This window comes from Hyposmocoma kahamanoa, unplaced genomic scaffold (genome assembly GCF_003589595.1).
Source record: "Hyposmocoma kahamanoa isolate Upper Pololo Valley unplaced genomic scaffold, ASM358959v1 64, whole genome shotgun sequence".
NCBI lineage: Eukaryota > Metazoa > Arthropoda > Insecta > Lepidoptera > Cosmopterigidae > Hyposmocoma > Hyposmocoma kahamanoa.
The window spans coordinates 2,159,312-2,183,830 of NW_020653852.1; the positions used below are offsets into that span (position 1 = coordinate 2,159,312).

The 24,519-nt window shown below is 36.5% G+C and overlaps 3 protein-coding genes across 8 annotated transcripts; 1 reads left to right on the plus strand and 2 right to left on the minus strand.

Annotated features, from left to right (window-relative positions):
• Window positions 1-3,214: 3,214 nt before the first annotated feature.
• LOC113231027 lies at window positions 3,215-13,293 on the minus strand. Its single transcript, XM_026465170.1, has 2 exons — window positions 13,110-13,293; window positions 3,215-4,801 (listed from the first exon to the last, which is right to left on the minus strand). Exons 1-2 carry the CDS (start codon window positions 13,242-13,244, stop codon window positions 3,299-3,301), a joined length of 1,638 nt encoding a protein of 545 aa, XP_026320955.1. The 5' UTR covers window positions 13,245-13,293; the 3' UTR covers window positions 3,215-3,298.
• On the plus strand, window positions 8,538-20,999 carry LOC113231028 (dolichyl-diphosphooligosaccharide--protein glycosyltransferase subunit 4). 6 transcript variants are annotated; one of them, XM_026465176.1, is made up of 3 exons: window positions 8,538-8,578; window positions 19,160-19,269; window positions 20,916-20,999. In XM_026465176.1, exons 2-3 carry the CDS (start codon window positions 19,169-19,171, stop codon window positions 20,917-20,919), a joined length of 105 nt encoding a protein of 34 aa, XP_026320961.1. In that variant the 5' UTR covers window positions 8,538-8,578; window positions 19,160-19,168; the 3' UTR covers window positions 20,920-20,999. The 6 variants fall into 6 exon arrangements, with proteins under 6 accessions (XP_026320961.1, XP_026320957.1, XP_026320962.1 ...); XM_026465177.1 differs by lacking the exon at window positions 8,538-8,578 and adding an exon at window positions 10,630-10,689; XM_026465174.1 differs by lacking the exon at window positions 8,538-8,578 and adding an exon at window positions 17,370-17,423.
• A 1,831-nt stretch (window positions 21,000-22,830) lies between these two features.
• On the minus strand, window positions 22,831-24,240 carry LOC113230796 (lipase 3-like). Its single transcript, XM_026464884.1, has one exon. The coding sequence runs from the start codon at window positions 24,238-24,240 to the stop codon at window positions 22,831-22,833; it is 1,410 nt and encodes a 469-aa protein (XP_026320669.1).
• Window positions 24,241-24,519: the final 279 nt, after the last annotated feature.

Genomic DNA, 24,519 nt, shown 5'->3' on the forward strand with positions numbered 1-24,519 from the left:
TATATGGCGCTACGACTAAAAAGTCGTTGAAAAACCAAATACGAAGATACAACAAGCACATAGAAAAATTCGTGAGGTCCGCTGATTCGTTCCGTAACTTAGTCGGTATAGCGTCTGCCACGGTATGCTAGAAGACGTCGGTTAAAATCCGGCCGGATCGAAGGAATTTTTTCTGAGTGTTCGATCTTTGTATTAATAATAATAAATATTTTTCCTTTAATTTTCTACGTTTAACGTTGAAACCTGTCAAAAGTTGAAGTTACTGAACGAAAACGATGGAGCCAACAACAAGTGGTGGTGGTGTGGTTGTTGGAGGTTTTTTCGCTGTTATGAAATCAGTAAGGCTCGTATTCCAGAACTTTACGCAATGCTCAAGTCAGGATTTGAGTATGATTTCAAGCACTGGAATTCATACTCAAGTCCTTGCCCTTAGGGTCGTATTTCCAGTGCTTGAAATCATACTCAAGTCCTGACTTGAGCATTGAGTAGAGTTCTGGAATACGACCCTCAATCTCGATTTTCATTTACGTTTTTTTTTAGTTTTCTTTTCGCGCTCAATCAAAAGATGTACGTAGAACATAATATGAACTTTCCAAATTATTTTTGCAAATGTTTCCAGTTTTTCAGGGAATTTTTTCGAAATACTCCACTATTTGATTTTTTTCGGAAAATTACCCAACAAATGTTAACATTTTTAATTTTTAAAGGCAATATAATTTTTTAATTACTAATGACGAAATCCGAAATCACCGCCAATCAGCAAAAAGAAGAATCCTTTTTCGCTATTGTCCAATCATTTTTATCTGCAACTTAGCCCTATCGATGGACGTGTTCCCTCGTGTCTTCAAAAGGTCTTTATTTCACCAGCAGGCTAATTCTAATTCAAATCGGAGTCGATCCGATCGGGTAACCCATCCGAGTCTCGAAAGCAGATGGGTTTCCGAACGAGAAGATGAACTTGATTCCTATATCTTTCTAATTTGTGAGTTAAATCAGCTATTGTTCCGATTTGAAATGCTAAAAGTTTCCGATCGGCCAGAGTAAAGTTGTGAATCGCAATTATGCGTCTCGACTCGGAAGAGACGCAGTTTCCCATCGGGAGAGGCAATCAAAATCGAGCTGCTGATCTTCAAAAGCTGTTCCATTAGTTACAGACCAATAGATGTGCTACCTGCCCTCTACAAAATACTTGAACGACTCATGAACGAGACTTATGGACTTTCTGTACAAGCATAATGTACCTACTCTCTTCGTCACACTTGGGTTTCGTTCCGAAACGTCCGCGTCTGGGGGTCTACTCTCGATCTCCGTCCGCCATCTGTCCGAAACAATTACTGTCAAATAAGTAATATTCCACAAAATTAAAAGACAAGTATCAAGTATGAAGCTTCATTCGCATCACGCGTCTTTCCATTTGGTCAAGTAGTGCTTATTTGGCAGTAATGGTTTCGGACGGATGTCGGACGGAAATCGAGAGGAGACCCCCTGATGCAGTTCATTTACATCGTTACAAAAATGTATGGTGGGCAAAAGGTTTTAGTTTTAGGTACACTTTTGGATCTGGCTAAGGCTTTCGACACGATATCGATATCCATCCTAATTTGGAAGCTGGAAGCATCTGGAGTTAGGGGAACTCTACTCAATGCTCAAATCAGGACTTGAGTACGATTTCTAGTGCTTTAAATCATACTCAAGTCCTGAATTGAGTATTGAGTAGAGATCTGAAATACGACCCTAAGACTTTGAGAACTATCCGTATGACCGTACCCAGTGAATTAAAATAAACGAGTTTGTTAGTGATGAGCAGAAGATCATATACAGCTTTCCGCAAGGTAGTGCCTGGTCCGACCTACATCTAACTACTATCCTACGTCTAATCAGACATAAAAGGTTATGTTTACGATCTGGAGGTGTAATCTGTGACCCCGGTGTCCAGAATCAGGCCTTGAGCCTATTTAAGCATAAGTTTCCCGCAATATCAATAGACAGTTCGTAACTTTTATTTTATTATGCTTATTACGTTGTATTGTGGTGAGAAATAAATAAATTTATTATTATTGTATTTATTTTAGATTCTCGCCTCTCCCAAGGCCTTAAAGATGAATTTTGAATTTCTAAATGGGAGAGGCGGTATGCCCCAGCAACGGCACAGACGGCCGGGATCAGGGACTCAGGTTTATGAACCAGCTTACGTACATACCATGTACACACAATACGTACACAATCGAGCAGGACCGCCTTCTGCATTTGTGCTGGAAGCGACACGCCGCCACATCATTATTTTCTTCTTTCTCAGCCTGTTGACTGGTTTTTACCACTAAAATCGGACGTGTATCTATGTGGAGGGTGTGTAATAAGATCCTACTTCGTCCTCTTCCATCTGCATGAACTTTTTGACAAAGTGGCATGTTATTATTATAATTTCAAATCTCGTTTACACTATACTACTATTTATTTTATAGGAAATGAAACTATTTTTCCGGATTTAAATCGCGTATATTTGTTTTTTCAAACAAACTATATATACTAATTTCAATTCACGTTAAATAAAACTTAAAAAGATTTATCTAGACGTAGAACACGTATGAGCCTTCGAATTATATTTTTCTGAATTTTTTCGAAAAATTACCAAACAGAGAGCGAAGATAAGTTTACATTATTCAACTAGATTTTTGACTTTTATTTTGATATATTTTTCATTCTAGTTCAGTGAACTTATTAGATACGACACGCGACGTCACATAGGAGCATAAGGACATAAATTAGACCTTGTGCTCCTACCAGTGGGAGCACCCAGAAGGAGCATGAAGAAACGGCCGTACGATTGTTTGTCATCCGGGGACTAGACATAGGCTGGGATTCCACCCCTGCGGTAGATATTCTAAGAACACGGACGGAAGAGTTTCATTCCCACATTTATATGACGAATAAAAATCCATAGCCGATGGAGGAATTCCTTGCCTGCAAACCTGTTCCTTGAACAGTATAACTCGGAGCCATTTCAAGGGGAGAGTGAATATACCAACAATATTTAGATGACGACCAATAAACGCAGTTACAAAAATATTGTTATAAAAAAAACTTGATAAGTTAATTTTTTGTATTTCTCGCAGGCTAAAATAAAATTCATAAGGTCATTTTAACAATAATTTAATATTTTCAATTTGTTTACAACAAAAAGCAGAAAACGTGTTACAATGACAACAGTGCACTGCAACAATTATTTGGCACTGTTTTTTTTTGCAAATATGACCTAGAATTTTTACAGTGTATTTCATAACGACAGTATGGGGCATGTTTAACTTTGAATTCTATAGACATGTTTTGGTGATTTCAACTGATCAATTTCAAAAGCAAGTTTTCTGTTAGTTTCTACAAGGGCCGATTGGTTCTGAATCAAAGCTTTTATTTGCTCATTCATTCCCGTTAACTGTTTCTCCAAAAACAGTTTCTGCTTTGTCAATGCCATCATGATGTGAAGAAAATAATTTCTGTTATCGTCAGCGACATCTGCCATGGTTAACTTAACAAAATCTTTCAATTCTTCTACAGCTTTTGTATCGATGTTATTACCATAAGTGCTCATTGGCTGTTGATTGTTACTGGCCCGATTGAAATCATCTGCTATATGCGTGTCTCGACCATCATCATGCACACCATTTGTGGAGAATATTGGTGATTGAAAACTAAAATTTTCTGCTGGCTTATTGTTCAGAGGTGTTGACACTTTACTTATATTTTTGTCTGGATCGCAAGGATAGCATACTCCCACCTGGTCACTGTTCGGCTTCTCAGTTTTCTCAAAACCTACAGATTTCCTTTCTTCATCCAGAGCATTGTTACATTTATCTAGACCCATCATAACAAGAAACGAGTCAGCTCTTTCTCCATGACCTGAGACATCCAAGTTTTTGCTTGGAGGTGTGTTAGCTATGTAAAACATGTCCGAATTTCTCTCACGCGTCGGTGTATGTGTAGTATAGGGTGACTGATGAACGTCAGTATCATCTCTTAAACTAATTTCCGTAGAAAATGTTCTTCTCCTTTCAGGTTGGAATGCAACTATCCTCACTTCCTCCTCATGCTCGCTTAAAACTTTGAATGGATTAGAGAGGTTTCTCAAATCATAGACTAATATAACTCCATTCTTTGAACTAAGAGCTACCAAGTTATCTGTGTTTATAGCCAATGAAGTCAAAGTGTAGGACGTCCGAACGGTGGAAACAACATTTTGCAGTCTTATATCATATACATGCATCACTTTATCAAATCCGGATGATAACATGACATCTTTGTTAACCTGAGAGTAAGCAAAATCACTGACTGGTGCAGTGTGAACACTTTCAAAAAAACATTTATCCTTGTTTGTAGTGATGTCTCTCAATACAAGGTGGCCTTCATCTGTAGCCAAACCCAACAAAGCACGTGATTCATGGTGGAATTTCATTGCTGAGATGCTTTTGGAACAGGGCAGTTTCACAGTAAGCACTGGTATATTGGAGACCAGTCCATAAATAACAGTATCCCCATTATGCATGGTTGCGGCCAAACTTGCATTTTTTGCATTGTAGCTAATATAATCCACGCTAGATTGTTGGACTGGACTAGGAAAGGTCTTGGTGATGGTTTTGTTTTTGGTATCCCAGATCAATACATTACCACTCTTGGTGCCGATGGCAACGTTGCGATGACCATCACGATGGAAACTGGCTGACCATGTGTCCTTAAGTGGTACATGTTGCAAACTTCGTAAATCGTGGTCAGCGGGACTCAATATCTCAACGAGACCTTTGGAATTTACCTGAAAGTAAACATAGAGTTTAAAAAGCACATAATTGTCATTTCTATTATTGATGAATTTGGAATGAGTAATATAAACGGTGCGTACAGATCTGACGAATGCGCTATATGTGCGCTGCTCGCCTGTTATAAGTGCGCCTCTGTAATTATCAGTGGCCGGAATAGGTACGCTATATTTACCTAAATTTCGTTAACAGAGACGGAATTGGAAACTTAGTTACAACATTTATTTGTTCCCGCCTTTTTCGTGATTCGGGACATCACTTAAGTACATTAAAAAGCAACGTCATTTAGGATAGGTAGGCCCATATTTACCTAAACTTTGCGACAAGTTGTTGCAACCATTTTACGGAAAATTGCGACAAAAAGAATTCTTACTTAATACATGCCATTAGAATTATTAAGTATGTATTTCAAACATACTGTTGATTTACGGACATTCCTCCGGGATCCTAAAACTTTTAACGTTTTAACTTTCTGTCTCGATTTTCATGTCATAATAAGAAAGATAATTTATGGTAAAATTATTTACTTGCTGTAGACTCAGTCATTAATTATCGGAGTGAGACAGCGATATTGCGCTCTCTCTCCCTTTTGTTTAAGCAATTTTATAAGCAATAGACCTGGCTAAAAGCCAGAAAAGGTATCAAAGCAGGTAGCGACATACTTGGTTTTTTACTTGAATTTTAATAATTTATAAAATATTATTTTCATACAAAAAATAAAATGTTTAAATTTGCAGCTCTAAACTTTCTAAGCAGCTAGAGGAGGTGGAGTAGGAAAGTCGAGAGGGATGCTTGCACGTTTGAACTTTACTTATATTTACCTGCGGCAATCAGGTGCCTTTGATACGCTCGCGAGACCCGTGTGTTTTTCATTACTCGATCTCTCAGTATTGCTTATTGTGATGGCGTGTAGGTCACGATTGTTAAGATTAAGATAAAGTGTTTAATCACAAGTTTCAAAGTGTACACAATCCATTTTAAATCCCAAGTTTCAATAAATCGGAAGATTACGAGGATCACGAATTTTATTGATGAACAAGAAGGAGGAGATTCAACAACACGCATAGAATTTATGTATTCTTATTTTATTTTTAAATGTTTGCCAAACCTAAGCTTGGTTAGAGTGGAGTTAGTGTTCAAACTGTAAACTTAAACTTTTACTAAGTGAAAACAATTTATCAATATCGAGAAATGTACTTGTTAATTAATACTGTTTTTATTTAACGCACTTATTACATTAAAATATAATTTTGTATTAATGTTTAATGTTTTGTAATAATTTTGTATTAATCGATAAATAAATTTCATTCCTATTGAAGGGCGAGAACTCGTTGCGAAAACAAAAAACCCGCCACCAAAACTTTTACTGAATGAGCACGTGAGAGGCGTTGCTATACATATCATTACTACCTATCCGTCTAACAAAAACAATAAATTTGTTTGTGATAAATTTGTTGTTTTGTGAAAAGTCGCGAAACAAAAATTAGTGTTTATGATGCTAGTTACAGTCCTGGGAAGCTGTTAGCATTTTAAAAATAGCCCTGTATAGAAAACCAGTATTCTTGACTTTTTCAAACGACTCAAGCCACCTGGACGCGTTTCGTCAACCAGAGATCTTACCAATACGTATGTAGTGATAATCGACACTTATACTTTTCTTTACGTGCCAGTATCTCCTGTTTAATAGTTGGCATTTCAAGATAGGCATGTATTTCCTGGGCTCTTACAAACCAAGATTGGAGTATAGTCTTTAGTACACCATTTTGGAAGCGTTGAAGAATTTCCACATTAGAAGTTTTGGCTGATCCCCACAACTCCAATGCTTATGTCCCTATCGGATTTAATACCGACTTATACAACAATAGATTATTCTCAACTGATAACCTTGACTTTCTATCTATTATCCACAGCATAGATCTGAATTTGTTGTTAAATATATCCCGTTTTGCTTTGACGTGATCTTTCCATGTTAGTCTAGTCCAGATACACTCCCAGATACTTAACAGTATTAACGTGAGGTAAGGTCTGATTGTTCATTTTTACATCAGGGCAGTTTCCTTTTCTAAGTGCAAACGTTATACGTTGAGATTTTGAAGCACTGGCTTTGATCTTCCACTTTGAGAGCCACGGGTCTAGTTTATCAAGTTGAACTTGGTTTCTGCGATGCAACTTGGGGTTTTATGTCACGGGTAAGTACTGTGGTATAGTCTGCATGTGCCGTTGTAAATACTCCATTAGTTTCTGGAAGATCCGATGTAAACAATATGTACAAAATCCGTCCCAATACTGAGCCCTGAAGCACCCCTGCCTGAATGTCGTGGATCTGAGATAGTGCTTCTCCATATTGCACGAAGAACATCCTATTTTTCAAGTTTGAGATAATAAGTATGAGGTAATTTTCTTTCAACTTGAAAAGCAGGCCTGCATGCCATACCTTATCGAATGCTTGCTGAATATCAAGAAGAACGCCGAGCAATACTTTGCTCGGCGTTCTTCTTCACTTCTTCTCAAGCAGTAGCTTTTCCTTGCTTGGATTCAATCTTCAATCACTCTTAAAATACTATTGAATAGCATGGTTATGAAAACAATGCCTCTACGCGGCAACTTTTTCAATATTAGCGGAGTTATTAAGTCGTAGCCCGGAGCTTTTTGACTGTCAAGATGTCTAATACGTATAGCAACGTCTTTTGGTGTGAAAGATGTAATTGATAAGCTTAATTCAAGCTCAGAATTCAAGAAATCTTCAACTTCTTTTTCCCAATCTTCATTTACAGATTCATTTGCAGTAAAGACATGCCTTAGATGTATGCCAAATGCGTTTGCTTGCCTTTCCTCACTTCTTGCCCAGGAGACTTTACTGTTTTTTATTAGGGCACGGACTAGACGGGGTTTATTATAGCCTTTAACCATTTTCAACAGACAATGTTCACCTTTACCCGATGCAGATAGAGTTACGAGTTTAGCTTGGAACGTTGCGTCTACTAGAGCTTGGAGGAATGTTTTTAAATTTGATGCAGCTTTGTTAAATGCTGTTTTATCAGACTGTCTTCTAGTCAGGTGCCACTTTCCTTAAACGTCTTTTTTCTCGTACCAAATTCTTGACTGTGTTCGTTGTAGGCCTAATTTTATTTCTTTTGTCATAATTATCCATGTTCAGTGTACTTATCCAGCCTGCTCATTGAATGACTAAGGTAATATGAGTGGTTGCCTCATCAATGTCTTCTGAGCACTTAAGGGGCATTTTTGAGTTAACAAATGTGTCAACATATTTCACCAAACTATCCCAATTTGTTTCCTTATTTGTTATTCTTATAGGTTTTTTATTTATTATAATAGTTAGATAGATAGAGAGATAGATAGATAGATAGATAACACGTTTATTCAGCACAAATACAAAGAGAAACAAAACATTTACAATTACTTCACATATATAAAAGCACATAGAACATTCATTATTAATTTTATACACATTTGTATAAAACACATAGTGCGAGAAAAACAAATACTGTGAGAAAAACAAACAAATACTATAAGAACTGATAACATTTTAATGTACCTACGACTACAGTTTGTGCTGAAATGGCACTGACTCAGCATAAATACTGTAGACCGAGAGAAGTCAAACAGTGCTGGTTTTCTGCCAGTACCATATGGTGAGCGATCGCAGCCCAGTAAGCCATGCCACCAAAGTGCAAATATATACCTAACTCTAAATACTATACATATATATATCAAGCAAAAGTGTAAGATGTAAAGCAAATAATGTAAATAGTGTAAGTAATGAAGGTAAGCAATATAAATAATAATGTAACTTTACAGACATAATATTAAATTATAACAATAGCCACCAAATATGAATATATATAGGTACGGAAATTTAGGTTTACAGGTATCAACACATTGATTAGGGAAATATCTATGTAGCGAGACACATCTGCTCTGACAAAAGATGTTTTTTTGTATCCTGTGTGCTTATACTCAGGATTACTGGCGTATGGTCGCTACTTCCGTAAAGACTATTCTCTATGTGACAGTATATGTTGGAGCTACCAAATGGAATGTAGAAATCTAAGAGATCTGGTGTTTTGTTCGGGTCTGTTGGCCAATTAGTTGGTTCGCCAGTAGAATAATGACAAAATCCACCAAGATCCATGGCATTCTTTAACTCCCTTCCACGAGTATTAGTTAGTCTAAAGCCCCAAAGCATATTCTTCGCGTTCCAGTCACCCCCGGTTATAAAACGTTGACCTAATGTTCTGAAGTAATTGGAGACCAGTGGCTCTGAAATGCTCTGTCTCGGAGGGCAGTATATGGCCGAGATTGTTATTGACCCATACAGGTCATACACCACCATTGATGTAGCTTGAATCTCTGGAGTTTTAAACTGTGATAAATGGTAGTGATTCACTGCGTTTCTCAGTATCAATGCAGAGCCTGCATATGCTGTGCCATCTGGGTGAGATGTGAAGTACACTGTGTACACAGGAATCCTGGGAACAAATTTTGGAGTAAAGTGTGATTCAGGAGTAAGGTGTGATTCAGAGATGAGTAGTATATCAATACTGTAGTCTTTAACAAATAATTTTACTTCCTCAACATTACATAAAAGATCACTGGTATTCGATGTAGTTAATTTTAGGCTACATTACAGTAGCCATCAAGCTCATCAGGGAGCTCAGTTGTTGGAGTAAAGAATCTATCTTCTGTGCTTGGTTTGTTAAGAGTTTACCTTCTGTGTGTTGAGTGTGGTTTTTATTGGTGCGTTATAGTTCTCATTAGAGGTAGAATATTTATTTGTTTCAGGTTCAGTATGGCGTAGTATCCCATCTGATTTCCTTTTTTGTATCTCCGCATAAACTTTACAATAGAGCCCATTCGGCAGGGGTGGTGCGGTCTTATTTAGGACATACTGAGGTTTTGTGATTCTCTGCACATTTTACACAGCGACATGTGCGCATGCAGTTATTTTTTGTATGGCCATATTTTTGGCAACGTTTACACTGTACCACTGATTTTTGTCTCCTAGGTTCTTCAATTGTAACTTTGGTGTTAAACATACACTGGATATCTTTTACCTTGTTGTTGTTAGGGCTTGGTTTTAGGTGTACAAACCAAGTGTGCAATGGTATTTTGTCTGGTCCATATTTGGCGTTGATAATCTCTCCTTTAATCTTGTTACCAGTCTCTTCTATAACGGTTATGATTTCTTGTATTGGAGTTGTAGGGTTGAGATTTTTATCACAAATCTAAATGGTCTGTCAGATTTTCTGGTAAATGTGTGCCAATAAGGTCCTTTTCTCTGATTTTTGGAATTAAAAAAAAATCATAAAATAAAAAAAAAACAAAAATAAAAAAATCAAAAAACCGGTATGTGTCATTGCTTTATATATTAGTGTAGTGTATTGAAGAAGATGATGCCTTCCTTTTTTTTACGAATATCACTTTGCTTAGATGTAGATACAGTTTGCCACAATTCATCATTACTCTGGTCCAACTTGTCACCTAGGGAGTGAAATGAATCGTTGCGATCTTCCGTACATGGAGCCTGTGCGGCGCTGGTATTAGCACGTAGAAATATGACAAACTTGTTGCACAGGATTTTTTGTTAATTTTGTTGGTTGCAGATGCATTGTGAGTTGTCCCTGCATTTACAGGAGGTTTGCTCATTATGGCAACACTGGTAATGTCAGTTTCAAGTGACAGCTGGCATTTCGTTTATGGTGAATTGAATTAAAAATTATTTGGAGGGTAGACTTAAAAGCGTCGTGTCTGGGATGAAATTTGTGAAACAGTTATTTGTGCAAAGTAGAGTGTTTTGGGTGAAGATAACACAATATGTAATGCAGCAGGGTGCAAACTGCAACAATATTAACACAGTTTCAAGGTATTAACACTTTTCATACTGATTTCACTATGTTGACTTAGAGCGCGGTACACAGGCTTTCACAACAGCTGGTTTTTTTATGTTACACCACTTACATTTGCAATAGGTTTACTTAAGTTACACTATTAAAAGCAATTATTTTGCTTTCAGCGATAAATTTCAATAGATACAATGTATGTCATTCTAAAATAAAAACTTATTGTTTTACCAGCTTTAAGTGTATTGGTATGAAATTAAGTTTCCCTATTCAAAATGTCAATTCCTATTTGTTTTCTTAGAAAAAATTGACAATGCACTTTTGTAAACAAAAATTATACACGCAATAAATGAGATGTTTACAAAGATTTGAAGTAACCGACAGTTTCGGATCAATAATACATTTGGAATACACGTCTTAATAAATTGTAATTGCATGTATTAAGTAAAACAATTTTTTTTCGGATTTTTTAGAAATGTCCCGAATCACGAAAAAGGCGGGAACAAATAAATATTGTTGTAAGCAAGTCTCCAATTTCTGTCTCTGTTCCTCGAAGTTTAGATAATTAATAGTCTATATATTCCGACCATTGGTAATTACATCTCACGCAAGACTCGCATAATGCGCGCGTACCGGCGCGCGTGCTGCTCCCTCACGTGTCGCGCGCGTCATGTTGAGTTTACTCCACACGTACGAGAAAACAGTTACACATATGAGAAAAAAATACATATTTAAAATTAACAATATCTAAACCTATCATTCCCTAAATATATTTTAAATAAACCAAAAAGATAACATGGCAAACTGATACAATTATACACATATAGGTACAACAATGAAACAAAAACAACCAGCACCATCCGTGTCCCAAACCTGTGTCTCAAACAATGCAACAATGCACACAGTCACACAGGCAACTCGCTGATTATGGCACACATCTCAGTCTGAAAGATCCAAGATATGACAAACAAGTTGTGTGCCTAGTGAGGCACGGCGCGGCATGTCTTACCACTGTAAGCGACATGCCTATCCATGACAGTTGCAGTGCCACTCAGATCTTTAAATTGCAAAGCTGTGAAGGGCACTGCTTCACTCATCACTCTGAGACATATGCTGACAAATCCCACGTGCCAGCACCTTTACCACTTAAAAACCGGAATGCTGTAATGCTCACATTACTGCTTGATGGCAGAAATAGGTAAGGTGACAATACTTTCCTGGCCAAACTCTTTCACAAGGAGCTCTACTACTACTGAAATGGAGGAGTGTCATCCCATGTTCTGCTTGTAGCTGAGCTTAGGGCGCAAGCTGTATAACACAGCCCATGTTGAGTTCCATCTTTGACCAATCAGTACACCATGGAAGGCAAGAACATGGTTCCAACTCACACTGATAGTTTCCCAAACATCACTGGTTGTAAATTCTATTTGACAGACAGATAACATGTTTAGTGTCTTCCCACAAGCCCACACAACAAAAACTGACTCTTTAAAAAAAATGTATTAACAACGGCTCCTGTCTGCAGAAATTGAGTAGCAATTGGTCAGTGGTTAAATCCACTAGCAACACTAAATAAATAAATAAAATTTTTATTTAATTATTTGTACATAACAACTAACATTGCAGGCAAAACCTAATTCGTTAGAGCAGGCACATAAATACAATAATTTAAGAATCACAACATATTATATGTAAGGCAACCTTTTTGAATTCACTCAACATGCAATGAAATAAATCACTGTATCAGCTACTCAATTGGGAAATGTTTTAGATTTTAGAATGTTTTCTGTTTTCAATTACAATTTTTTTAATATTTCTACATTTTATATATAGTGCAACACAGACACTATATATACTAAAGTATATACTCCACTGGTCTGATGCAGTAAGCGAATAGCTTTAAGATGAAGCCTGAAACTCAGCAATGCTGGTCTTCATTCATTTTGTCCACATTACTGTTCTTTTGTTTTAATAGTTTGGTTATGTTTGTTTATGTGTTTTGGGGATAAATAAATGTCTTTTTGCTTATTTTTATTTAAATAATAATAAAAAAAGGAAAACAAATACAAACCAGGAATTAAAATTAACAGTGAAAACAAACAAAATAGAAATTAAATAAATACACATAACCGTTTGTACTCTAATAAAAGAACAACAACTTAGTGCAGATTTTGCCCAAAAGTCAGCCTTTGTGGGAAGCGCGATGCGATGTATCAACAAGAAAAATATGTGTAAATTGTGTAGTGAATATAAGTATTTATGTCAGTGGGTATGAAGGTGGTGTGTGAAATTTCAAAAATTTCATTAATTATATTATTTGTTATAAGATTATTTTATAATACAATAGCGACAGCACAAAACAGAGAACAGTGGAAATAAGAGACGTCAATGGCATACAGTAGAATTATAGCTAGAAAATAATACACAACAAAAACGAATATACCTGCAAAATATATTTGCTGTCATCGCTCCAAGATATATGTCTCAGGATGCCATCATAACACCCGTAAGATTTTTTGAGATCCCAACTGTTAATGTCGTGCAACAAGAGCCGTGAACTTATTGAAGAAAGATACATTGCTATGATTTATGTTATATTATGTAAAACTGTAGTTGTTGTTCCTTCGGACGTTCATTTACTAATTATAAGATTGCTAATTCATAGAGATGATACTTTAAGTTCGGTGAAAACTCAATTTCAACCGAAACATGAATTTTGATTCTGACAAAAAAAATGTCTACCACAGATTAAATAATAAACTTTTTTGTTTTCCTTCGTTCCGCATAGATCAGGAGAAGGTCAGAAATCATACTGCCTTGTCATTAGTTTCTTTTTTTTTCTTTACAAAATGTTTCGATTTAAATCTTCAGTATTTCAGTAAGAGCCGTCCTTAGTTTAAAATGTGAATTATCCAGGATACGAAAAATATCAATAAAATTAATTAAATACAAACGTCAATGGAGAAAGAATAAACAGGATGGAAAAAAGTAAGGTTTTGGCATAGGTCGGAAAAAGGTGTTCCACAACGTAGGGTCGTATTCCAGAACTCTACTCAATGCTCAAATCAGGACTTGAGTATAATTTGAAGCAATGGAAATACGACCCCTAATGGCAAGGACTTGAGTATGATTTCCACTGCTTGAAATCATACTCAAGTCCTGACTTGAGCATTGAGTAGAGTTCTGGAATACGATCCATAGGGTTTAAAGCACTGAAGTCATATTCAAGTCCTTGCCATTGGGGTCGTATTTCCAGTGCTTGAAATCATACTCAGATCCTGACTTGAGCATTGAGTAGAGTTCTAGAATACGACCCGTAGTATCTCTTATTAGTTTATGGTTCCACATATACAGATAAAGTTAAAACCACCAAATGTTACTTAATGATTTTTTTTTAAATTGCCTCCGTGGCCGAACGGTTACCATGCCGGACTGCCACGCAGAGGTTCCAGGTTCGATTCCCGGGCCGGGAGAAATAGTTGTATGGCCTACAATTATTTCTCTCGTGAGTTTGGGTGTAATTTGTGGTTGTCTATGTGTGTGTCCATGGCACCCGCGACACAGGGTTTCCCTAATGCGGGGCTATGTTGAGTGTATGCGTCATTGAGTGTATGCGTCATTTTTCGAATTCCGGATTTCCGGAAATGGTTTTACTGTATCGAAGGACAAACTACTGACCTAGGAAGTCGAAGTTGGATTTTAAAGTAATTCCAATGTGCTATGTAATAATGCAGTAGATAACTGACATCCTTGTTGCCGTTTCGTCAATGTGACCGTCAAATATGTATATCAGTGTCTCCAGTGAAAAACGGAATAAGACGAGTTATGCCCTTTTGTTTTTATTGCACCATTGGCTTCAGCGTGTCTGATTACATAACATATCAAAAGGACATGTCCCTAGCAGTCTCCTAGCCTTGTTTTTTATATTGGACTAAGAGCATAACTCACTGTTTCTAATGGCAATTAGTTATCGGGCATTTTTTATGAATCTAAAGGTACAAGTGCTCTCAACTCAAAAAATACGTTCAAGTTTTACGAATAACTACAAAAATACTTTTACATAAAGACACTATTGGTGTTGTTTCATAATGATAGGGAAAAAAAAGTAGGCCTAAAGCGACTGTTCTCTTATTCCATAGCGTACGTGAAGGCATAACTCACTCAATACAGTTACTTTCGCAATTTGTAATATTAGTTTGAATTGGCATAAGTTGATGTTTTATCAAAACGACAACAAATAATTGGGTTGAAAATAATTTAAACCAAGACTTACTTTGAATCCGGAGGATGGTGCTTGTTACAACAACTTTATAGCGCCTCAGAACAGCACGAGTGCTTATTTGTGTTATAATTATAATTTTGGTGCAAAAATGTATAGAGGGCGAAAAATAATCAATAATCGTCTCAAAGTGCCAAGTATGAGAAAAAAATTATATGTTTTATATATAATAAATATGTAGTTTTGTCAACCATTGGGCGAATACCTACTTTCTTACAGTTATAATAGAAACATCTTTAAATTAAAAGGTAGGTGCCGTTGTTTGCCCTATTATTAAGAGCAGCTTATTTTAGTTTGATGATGAGTATCAATATAATTATGTACTTTATTTTGAGAGTAATGTTTGTTCCCTTTTTTATTAGAAATCCTCCCGCATCGTTTGATCATAGCTACAGTGATACTGAACAACATCGCGATCGAGAGGCAATCAATGATGAATGCACTACTTATATCAATACTTACATATAATATTTAATTACAAACCTATGACTTTGTAAATTAGTGTAAGTAACCTATAGTTCCTACAATAACAGTTTTAGGTACAATTTATATGTACCTATACATTTTTCTTAGTTCTAGTCAATCTTTTCAGTTATTTTTTTCTTTACTTTCATTGCAGAGAGAGTTAATTACGGATCAAGAACTTATTGAATATATAAAATAGAAATTATTGAACCAAGAAGTAATGCTTGTGACGTAAGTTTGCTACTTTTACAATAGCAATATAAATAAATAAATAGTGAACGAAAGAACCGGTCAAAGCTAGTGTAAAAATATTTTCTAAAGTCTTTCATTGCAGAGATTCGGAAGATCGAGTACATACTTGATGTTCGGAAGATTCAAAGATCTTAGTTATTTGTTGACAAACGGATCCGACAAACTTCTCCTCATAAATGTTGAGAAAAAGAAGGATCTCCTGGCTCTTCTACCATTAATTGATAGTGAATTTCATGAATTTCATCTATTAACTGCCAAAACGGTAAGACCCGACGAAGACTCGGATTTAAACAATTATAATTATTTCAACGACAAATGTACGGATTAATGTAACATACAATACATTTTCATATTTTTATACAATTTCGTTATTTTTACCGCACAGTTATTTCCATACACATTTTTTAGTTACTTTAATAAGTCGCACTATTTCTTTGTTTGTGATAAAGATGAGTGTCATAAGTATTGTTATAACCATAGAACAGTCACAGCTAAAGGAATAAGTCGTTTTATGTCTTAAACTTTGTTAACATGTTAAATTTGTTAAAATAGTCGTGTTGTATCTTTACGCTCTTTGTAAACAAGGACACAACTCGAAAAAAACTTTAAAAAAATATTGAATTTATGACTGGATATTTAACCAATACCCATCAAACGAAAGCTTAGATGTATACCTAAAGCTAGAAATCATAAAAAATGCTAGTAATAAATACGAACAACCAACAATCAATAAAAGTATGGTTTATTGTCTCTCCTGAAAAGTGTCGATTTTGAGTTATTCCCTTTTTCACTGGAGGCACTGACATTACGCGGGGCGCATTGCGGTCTCTAAAGCTAGGAAGGGGCGGAAGTGACTTTTCTCGTTACATTTTTATTGTCTGCTTTACTTCCTAGCTCAGTCGTTTTGTCTTACGATGCACTAAAACCATTTCCGGAATTCGAAAATGTAATTAATGAATATTTGGTGTTTTTAACCACTCTACATCACTCCTTTTTTTTAAAAAACAAAACTGTGGTATAGTACTACTTTATTTTAAAATTTTTGCTTTAAATCAATTTTTAATCGAAATGGATCATATGCCTCTGAATCGATCTCATGAAAATCGTTTCGAAATTAATTTTGATAAAAATATTTTGACAGCTTTTCGGCCTCAGTCGGTTACGACTTTCATTTAATGCCATTGACCCACCTATGTTTAGTGCATGGAATTAATAAGTACTTCGTACAACTGGAAAGCTCACTGCAATTATTTTGACATATCAAAATGAACGTTAAATGAATAGCAATAAAATACTTTTTAAATAACCAATATCTCCTTAGAGATCTGAGCTCAAGTGAGACATCTTCTTTCTTGGTGTGTCCCTTTCGCACAATTGCCATGTGAGATACTTGATACAATACGGTAGTTGACTATAAAAAAAAATTGGCATAAAAACAATACGTCATTTTGTCCATGAATATTATAAGATGTTTGTAAATAATACCATACCAACTATGAATGCAATAGGTCGCAAATAAATCAAAGTCTTTATATTATTTCACGATATTTAAATATTATTGGAAAGTTTTATTTGTTTTACATTAGGCAACACTAAAATAATATGGCGTCATCTCTGTTTGTTATTACCACAGGTCTACCACTAGTCAGAAAGAGACGGACCAAGATTTATGACATCTCGCTCGGCGCACGCTTCAATACACAGTAAGCCTTCCAGTTGTACGAAGTACTTATTAATTCCATGGTTTAGTGCTAATAACCAGTGAGTTGCCAACACAGCGTCACCAAATAAGAGGCCAAATTTGACACTAACTTGTCATAGTGACGCGAATAGGGATGTGGAGTAATCATATCACACTATACGATTTTCACGAGAAATCGATTCAAAATTTTAGGAGTTTGTGATTATTTAGATTATTTTTCGGTTAATTGTCGTTTGTTGTTGTTGTGTGTTTGTTCAGGGGGCCTAAAATGCCAAATCGTTTTTCATTTACACAATTCCTTGCAATTCTGTAGCAATTCCTTTCATTTTCGTAAAATTGACCCACATTTCAATGAATTGTGTCCATTTTGTATATCAAAATTAAAAGAATTGGATATTCATTCATTTAGGATTGGAATATTCATCATAATGTTGAATCGATTTGCTTAAAAAACTTGAACCTATTCTCCAACGATTCTCTTTGGTTAAATTTTACTGACGTGTGATTTTTGTAGTGAATTGTTTTAGCGGCGAATTACAGTGAGTTGAATACGTTTTACGGAGAATAATTCCTTAATTTATTACATATCACTCGCAAGTTTATTGAAAGGTTAGTACCGATATCATTTCAATCAATATTGCAAGATGACCTGTCACGGTTAGACTTCACGCTATTGAGTTATGTATTTTCACGGTTTTATAGTAACTTAACTACCGGCAGAGGCAGAATTTGAGATTTTATCCTGTTTTTTTCATCTCATAGCGTTTGATGTCGAGATCAAAAGACTAAGGAGCAAAATAAAGATGCAGAGACTGCAAAATCCAGGTTAACTTTGGATTCTTTGTATTCTAAGGTCTCAAGCAGCTCTATCTTTTGAAATCTTAAATCTCTCAATCCCAAAAGGGACTAAAAGATCGTTTAAACTGAATGTGACGAAGTTAAAGGTCTGTGTAGCATTGCAATTCTTTTGTTACTTATTCCAGGCACATACCTGCACCTAATACCTGGTGTCATAGGGTAACTAAATTAATATCAAGGGAACGAAAAGAATTTTCTATTGGAAGTCCTATGAGTTTATGGGAAGGAAATGAGGCACTATGTAACTGAAAATGTACAAATTTAATTACTTTGACATTTTTGAGAAAAAATTGTTCTTTTGTTTTTCATCCATTTTGTCTTGTGACCAATTTTCTTGAAATTCTTTCCATTGCTTTTCTTCTAGAATGCATTATAATTTTAAATAACCATGTTGACCAATTCTTGTAAACTGTAAGTATGTATCTGTGCTCCCCGACCCTGATAGTGCCATTTTTATTCGTCCATTGTTTTTGTTTTCGCCGGCTCAAAATTTATTTTATTACTTTCTATTCTTTGCCAATCTAGCTGAGTGGATTCTCTGGGCCCATAACGTGTCCTATTAGTGTGTGGGAAGAAAATGAGGCACTATGTACCTGAAACTAATAAATTTAATTTTTTCAACATCTTTCTCTGAACACAAATACGGACGAAACCTCAAAGTCAACATGACACGAGCTTGCACCATAGACAATTACATTTACAAATTCTAATATTGTCTTCCTAAATTGATTCTGCCAAACTAGACTCTTAAAGAAGAAGCCTCCTCACACCTCCAACACCCATAGTGCTAATTGAGGTCATTAACATTCTGAGAGCATTCTGAGAGCAAAACACCCAAGTAATGTTTTTATTCTTGTTCAGTTGGTTTATGTAGAACTCCATTCATCCTGTTCAGTATTCAGCCACATGTTGATTTGTAATATGTTTTCATTTCCAGACAAGTACAATGATCTCTGACATCCAGCTTGCAGTGTTTTCTAACATTTTGGGAGTGTCCATTTTCCTCTTGGTCATACTCTATCACTACATCAGCGCCAACAGCAATAAGTAAGGATAAATTTTCTTAATTTACATTGTATTGTGTTAAGAGGATAGTTTAGATAAGTTGTAGCAGTACAGCTTCTTGTAAAATGCTTCATCCAGACTATATCTGTTTCTGCTGCCAATCAGTAATATGAGCTTTTCTGCGTTCTGGTTATGAAGGGTAAGGCTGCTAGTGAAACTACAGATATATATTTGTCTAACTTTATGTTTGAGATTGGCAGGCGCAGCGGTGCAGAGTCTTTGCAATGTAAAGTGACGCTACAACAGTTATGGCTAAGTGTGTCCCTCACTTGGTGTGGTATGGTGTAACGGGCTGTTGTCCACAACTCGATGTCCAAGCGCCTATTTTGCGTGTAGTGGGTGCAAAGTCGTAGTCGTGCCACTCAAGCTCCTCCAAAAATCTCAACACTCTTCTGGGTTGTTCGAAGACGTCGGGGAGCGACCTTGGCACTCCAAGGTATTTTGCCCTGTAGTTGGCCACGCCAGAGCATTGCAGTAGGATTTGCGCGGCTGTCTCCTCCCGCTCCACGCATGCTCTGCATAAAGGGCTGTCTGTGAAACCTAGATTGAAAAGGTGTTTATTAAATGGACCATGACCCGTTAGAGCGGTAGTTAGAATGTGCAGCTCTTTCCTTTTGATGTTAAAAAATTAACGAGATAGACTGGCGTTAAGCATGGAGAGTTCTTCCCTAGCCTGTCTACAAACCGTCTGGGTTGTCCAGGTGTTATTATGAATAGTTTTTATACCTTTGTGTATAGTTGCTCTTGACCATTGGTAGGAGAGGGACACTATAGGTTCTGGTCCTATGGCGTCCATGTCCAATCATCTTCTGGCCAGTTTATCTGCTGTGTCATTGCCATGTGAGCCGCTGTGTCCTTTAAACCACTGTAGTGTTACGTGGTTGTCTGTACATTCCTCTGTGAGTGTTTGGTGGCATTCAAAGCCACACTTTCTTAGGGTATAAGTAATTTGTTTGCCTAACAATCTACCAATGTGTCGGCTACATACATATATTTCTATAGTACAACAGTTTTTACTATAAGGACAGTATGAGTAAGTAGCAATGCCACTCAGAGCTTAAAATCACATTGATTACGGGCACTGCGCTGCACCCAACACCCTGAGACATAAGTTGACATGTCCCATGTGCCTGTAATTTCACCAGCACCCTTACCCTTACAAGCTGAAATGCAGTAATACTCATATTACTGCTTGGCGGCAGAAATAGGTGAGGTGGCAGTACTTCCTTGGACCAACTCTTTCACACAGAGCTCTACTGCTGCAAAAATGAAAATATTGATAGAAAATGAATAATTTATTTACTTATACCATTCAAAGCAATTAAAAGAAGGGATAGATTGTAATCTATTGTGCTATAATAATTATAAACTTGTTTGAATTTAAATATTTGTAGTGATTTTTACTCATTGAAGCAATTTTGTATATAAAAGAACAAATCTTCAGTGATATATAATTCATATGAGGTATTTACTTACCTAATTCAACACCAAAAATGATGCAAGCATGAGCTAGCGACTAAATAAATATGTAACATTAATGATAATTGAGTTACCTCATGAACACATGAGTTCTGTAATGTTCTTCCTTTTTTAGTATAATTATTAACAACCTTATTGTTTTGTTACAGATAACAATACATGGGTCAACACTATTATTTACCTAATATATGTGTGTTCACAAATAAAATTTTAATAAACGTTAAGATGTAAATAAAACTTTCGTTTTCTTTTTCCATAGTTTATTATAGATTTATATAGTCGGTAGAATGTAGAATTGGATTTAAATATTAAGTGTCAAGCTTGACGTACTGTTGACCCTGTACCATACACCTTTGCATTGGCAATATGGTGCTTGTAGTGTTAAAATACAAATAACAATAATTGTAACACCGTGTTCATTGTTGCTTCGTACTATGAAAAACTCAATATGTACGAGAGTAAATATACTACGATTTCGTTTAACAAAGGTAAATAATTCTTTTTTGGGAAACTGGTACGTTTTTACAATAAGATTCCAGAGCATATATTGAAATTATCATTTCCTAAGTTTAAAACTTACATTAAATAATTTTAATTGAAAAGTCATGTGTTAGATAAAGATGTATGGATAAACGACATGGGTCGAGATTCCACACAAATTTGATTCAAAGTGTATTACATAGCATTTAAGTGAAAAGAGCAACCCCTCGAGTTCTTGCTCGTTCTTCTCAGCACAATGAACGAGCAGTAGCTTAAATATAACTTTTTTATGTAAAAAAGCCGTCTTCACAAGTTCGTTGAATTAATAATAATAAAGCACACACTCAACGTAGCCCTGCACTAGGAACACCCTGGGTCGCGTGTGCCATGGACACACACATAGACAACCGTAAATTACAGCCAAAGTCACAAGATAAATAAATGTGGTCCATACAAATATTTCGCGTGGCAGTTCGGTATGGTAACACAGAGGCAGTTAATTACATCTTTATTAAAATCCCCAAGTTTTATTAAAATCGGTTATCGGAAAGTGCGCGAAACCGGATTCATCGCTTAGTTTGCCACCCTTAGAAGTGGAATATTTTCTTAAAATTTATATGGGACCAATACTGAGGTACCGCTTTTCTAACAAAAAAAGAATCATCTAAATCGGTTCACACACAAAGTAATAACATAACGAACAAAAAAAAATACAGTCGAACCTCCTTTTTTTGAAGCCGGTTAAAAATGTGAACATCATGTTAGTTGTAGTAAATGATGATATTCCCTGTACCAAGAAATGTTGTTGATTGTTGATATCCTACACTTAAAATTTTAATTGTGGTGTATAATAATAATAAAGAACTTTATTTATCTACATTTACAAAACAATTTAGTCGTAAATAACATCACTTATAGATACTGTGTAGATAAAAAGGATAGAGTCTCAGCTTAAGCTGTTTTTCAGACCCTACCTTTTTGAAACTCGCTACATTTTAATCATAGTACTTGTCTGACGCGTCTCGAGTAGCTCCAAAAGATATCACAAAATAATAAATATATATATATACTCACTAAAAGTTATAATAAATCTATTGTCCTTATAGTACCTGAGATAGATAAAATATTCCACCTAAAATACTCAAATTTGGGGTTTAGGTAGAGATGAACAGCACCCACACGTAAAAATATAATTACAAACTACATCCAATTACTTTCCGATCTTTGCCTCGAAAGTAACCAAAGCTTGCACTTTCTTTTAAAAGTACAAGATGACTGAGTTTCGTACTGGAGGAGGCAAATCATTCCAGCACTTAGATGCAGCGAATTTGAAACTCCCGCGGTAAAGCGTTAATCTAGGAGGTGGTGCTTAGAGAAGGATACCGTATTGCCCGTACATTACGCTCTGTATGATACATATATATAATATTGACATGGGTAAAGTACGTGTGTACAATGCATACCACTAAGGAGACGACTTCACGCATTAACTGCATGCAATCGATATCGGCTGCATGAAGTCGGTTTCGATTGCATGCAGTTAAAGCGTGAAGTCGTTATCTACTTCATGCATCTATTAGCAGCCTAAATCGCCATTAATATATTTCGTATCCTATTATAAATTATCGCCTTAAAATCTTTCGCGAATAAGAAATCAAAGTGATTGAACGTGTCGTCGCGTATTGGGTAAATATTGACGTTGGGTAGATTGCTGCTGAGGCGGTGAACATCGGACGGGTGGGCCAGCCAGTCAGCAGAACTGTACAACAGCGACACATGCGTTGTTATCCTATGCACCGGGTAGCTTGGCGGCACTTCTCCACCATACCTTTCTAAATTAACTCGAGGCCCGTAATCAAATTGTCTGAAGTCGGTTGATACTACACCTTGGCCGTAATGAGCAAATTGCTTGGTAGCTGCTCCTGCAGGCAGGTGGCTAAGGATGACCGGTAAATTTGTCACGTTTAGATGATCGAAGCTGAAGCCACCGAGAAGAAACATGGTATTAGTAGCACACAGAATCGCCGCCATAGCACTATTTTCACACAAAACACGTCTCAGAGCACGTAACACGACATTATCTGAAAATAACTCCTGCACGCCTATGTTATTTGTTATTGTATGCAATAAGGGACCCCCTGGAGCTAGTAGCCTAATCAACGGCGATTTAACGTTGGTCATGAATGCGACGGGAGACAAAGCGATCATTGCAGAGGTTTTATTGTTGTATTCGGGTTTTAGAGACGCCATTACAAAGAAACTAGTCGTTCCTTGGGAATGTCCTATGTATATCACCTTTTCATTCCCTGTTTTGTTGAGTATGTAATCTGTCATACTTGGTAAGTCGTACAGGCCGATCTCGTGCCAGGAAAAATCCCAAAAGGAACCATCAGTAGGCTTCAAGTGCTCGTGGTGGCGGGAATGCTTATTACCACGAGCGTTGCCTAGCCACACGTCGTAGCCCTCGTCGGCGAGCAAGTACGCCAGACCGCTCTCTGGCCCGGCTAACACGAAGTCATCCGCGCTGCCTTCTAATCCATGCACCAGAAGAACAGGAGGTCCTAACCTAGGTATTCTAAACACGGTCAAAAGGTATCTATCATCAGTAACAACCCGGTGTTCTTCGAGAGGGTAGCCATATTTAACGATTAGTTGGTCTATGGATAGATGCACGTCGTCGTTTCTCCGGCCGTAATCGTATACTGGTATGAAGTCGGCCAATGCTACCACGTTAGTGCTGCTGAACAAACCGTGTAGTGGAGGCCCCACGCCGTGCAATCGGGACAGAGCTATCGGCGCGCTTGTTAAGACGCCCACGGAGCTAGCGAGTAATTCGGCCGATATCTTGGTTGTATCTCGAAGCACAGGTTTCTTAAACAATTTTTCTGCAAAATGCCGCGTGTTCAACTCTATCTTCGGGAACGGAGGGTTGGAAACTCGTCCATGGCAGCGAGAGAGGACCGCGAGTGTACCAAGTAACCATACTGTATACATAATTTTTACGAGACGAGTTAGCTAAATGCACGTGCTTTGTGAACTAGCCAGTAGCTTCTCACGTACTTGGCCTTGTCTGTGTAAGCTATATTATTATTTTAGGTTTTTTTGTAAAGTACGTCAGTATACATATTTACCTAAGAGTCTTAAGAGTAATAGTATTGTTTGCTGACGACCCATCCTTGATTTTTAAAACAAACAGACATGACATTAACTATGATAATATTAACGATACTCTTTCAAAGGTAGTTTATTGGTTTAATGTTAACAATTTATTGT

Excerpts from the sequence above, each read along its gene's own strand:
- LOC113230796 (XM_026464884.1), bottom strand. The coding sequence starts at position 24,240 with ATGTATACAGTATGGTTACTTGGTACACTCGCGGTCCTCTCTCGCTGC.
- LOC113231027 (XM_026465170.1), bottom strand. The coding sequence starts at position 13,244 with ATGTATCTTTCTTCAATAAGTTCACGGCTCTTGTTGCACGACATTAAC. Across the intron at positions 4,802-13,109 it reads ACAGCAAATATATTTTGCAG|GTAAATTCCAAAGGTCTCGT; the intron begins GTATATTCGTTT and ends GTTTACTTTCAG.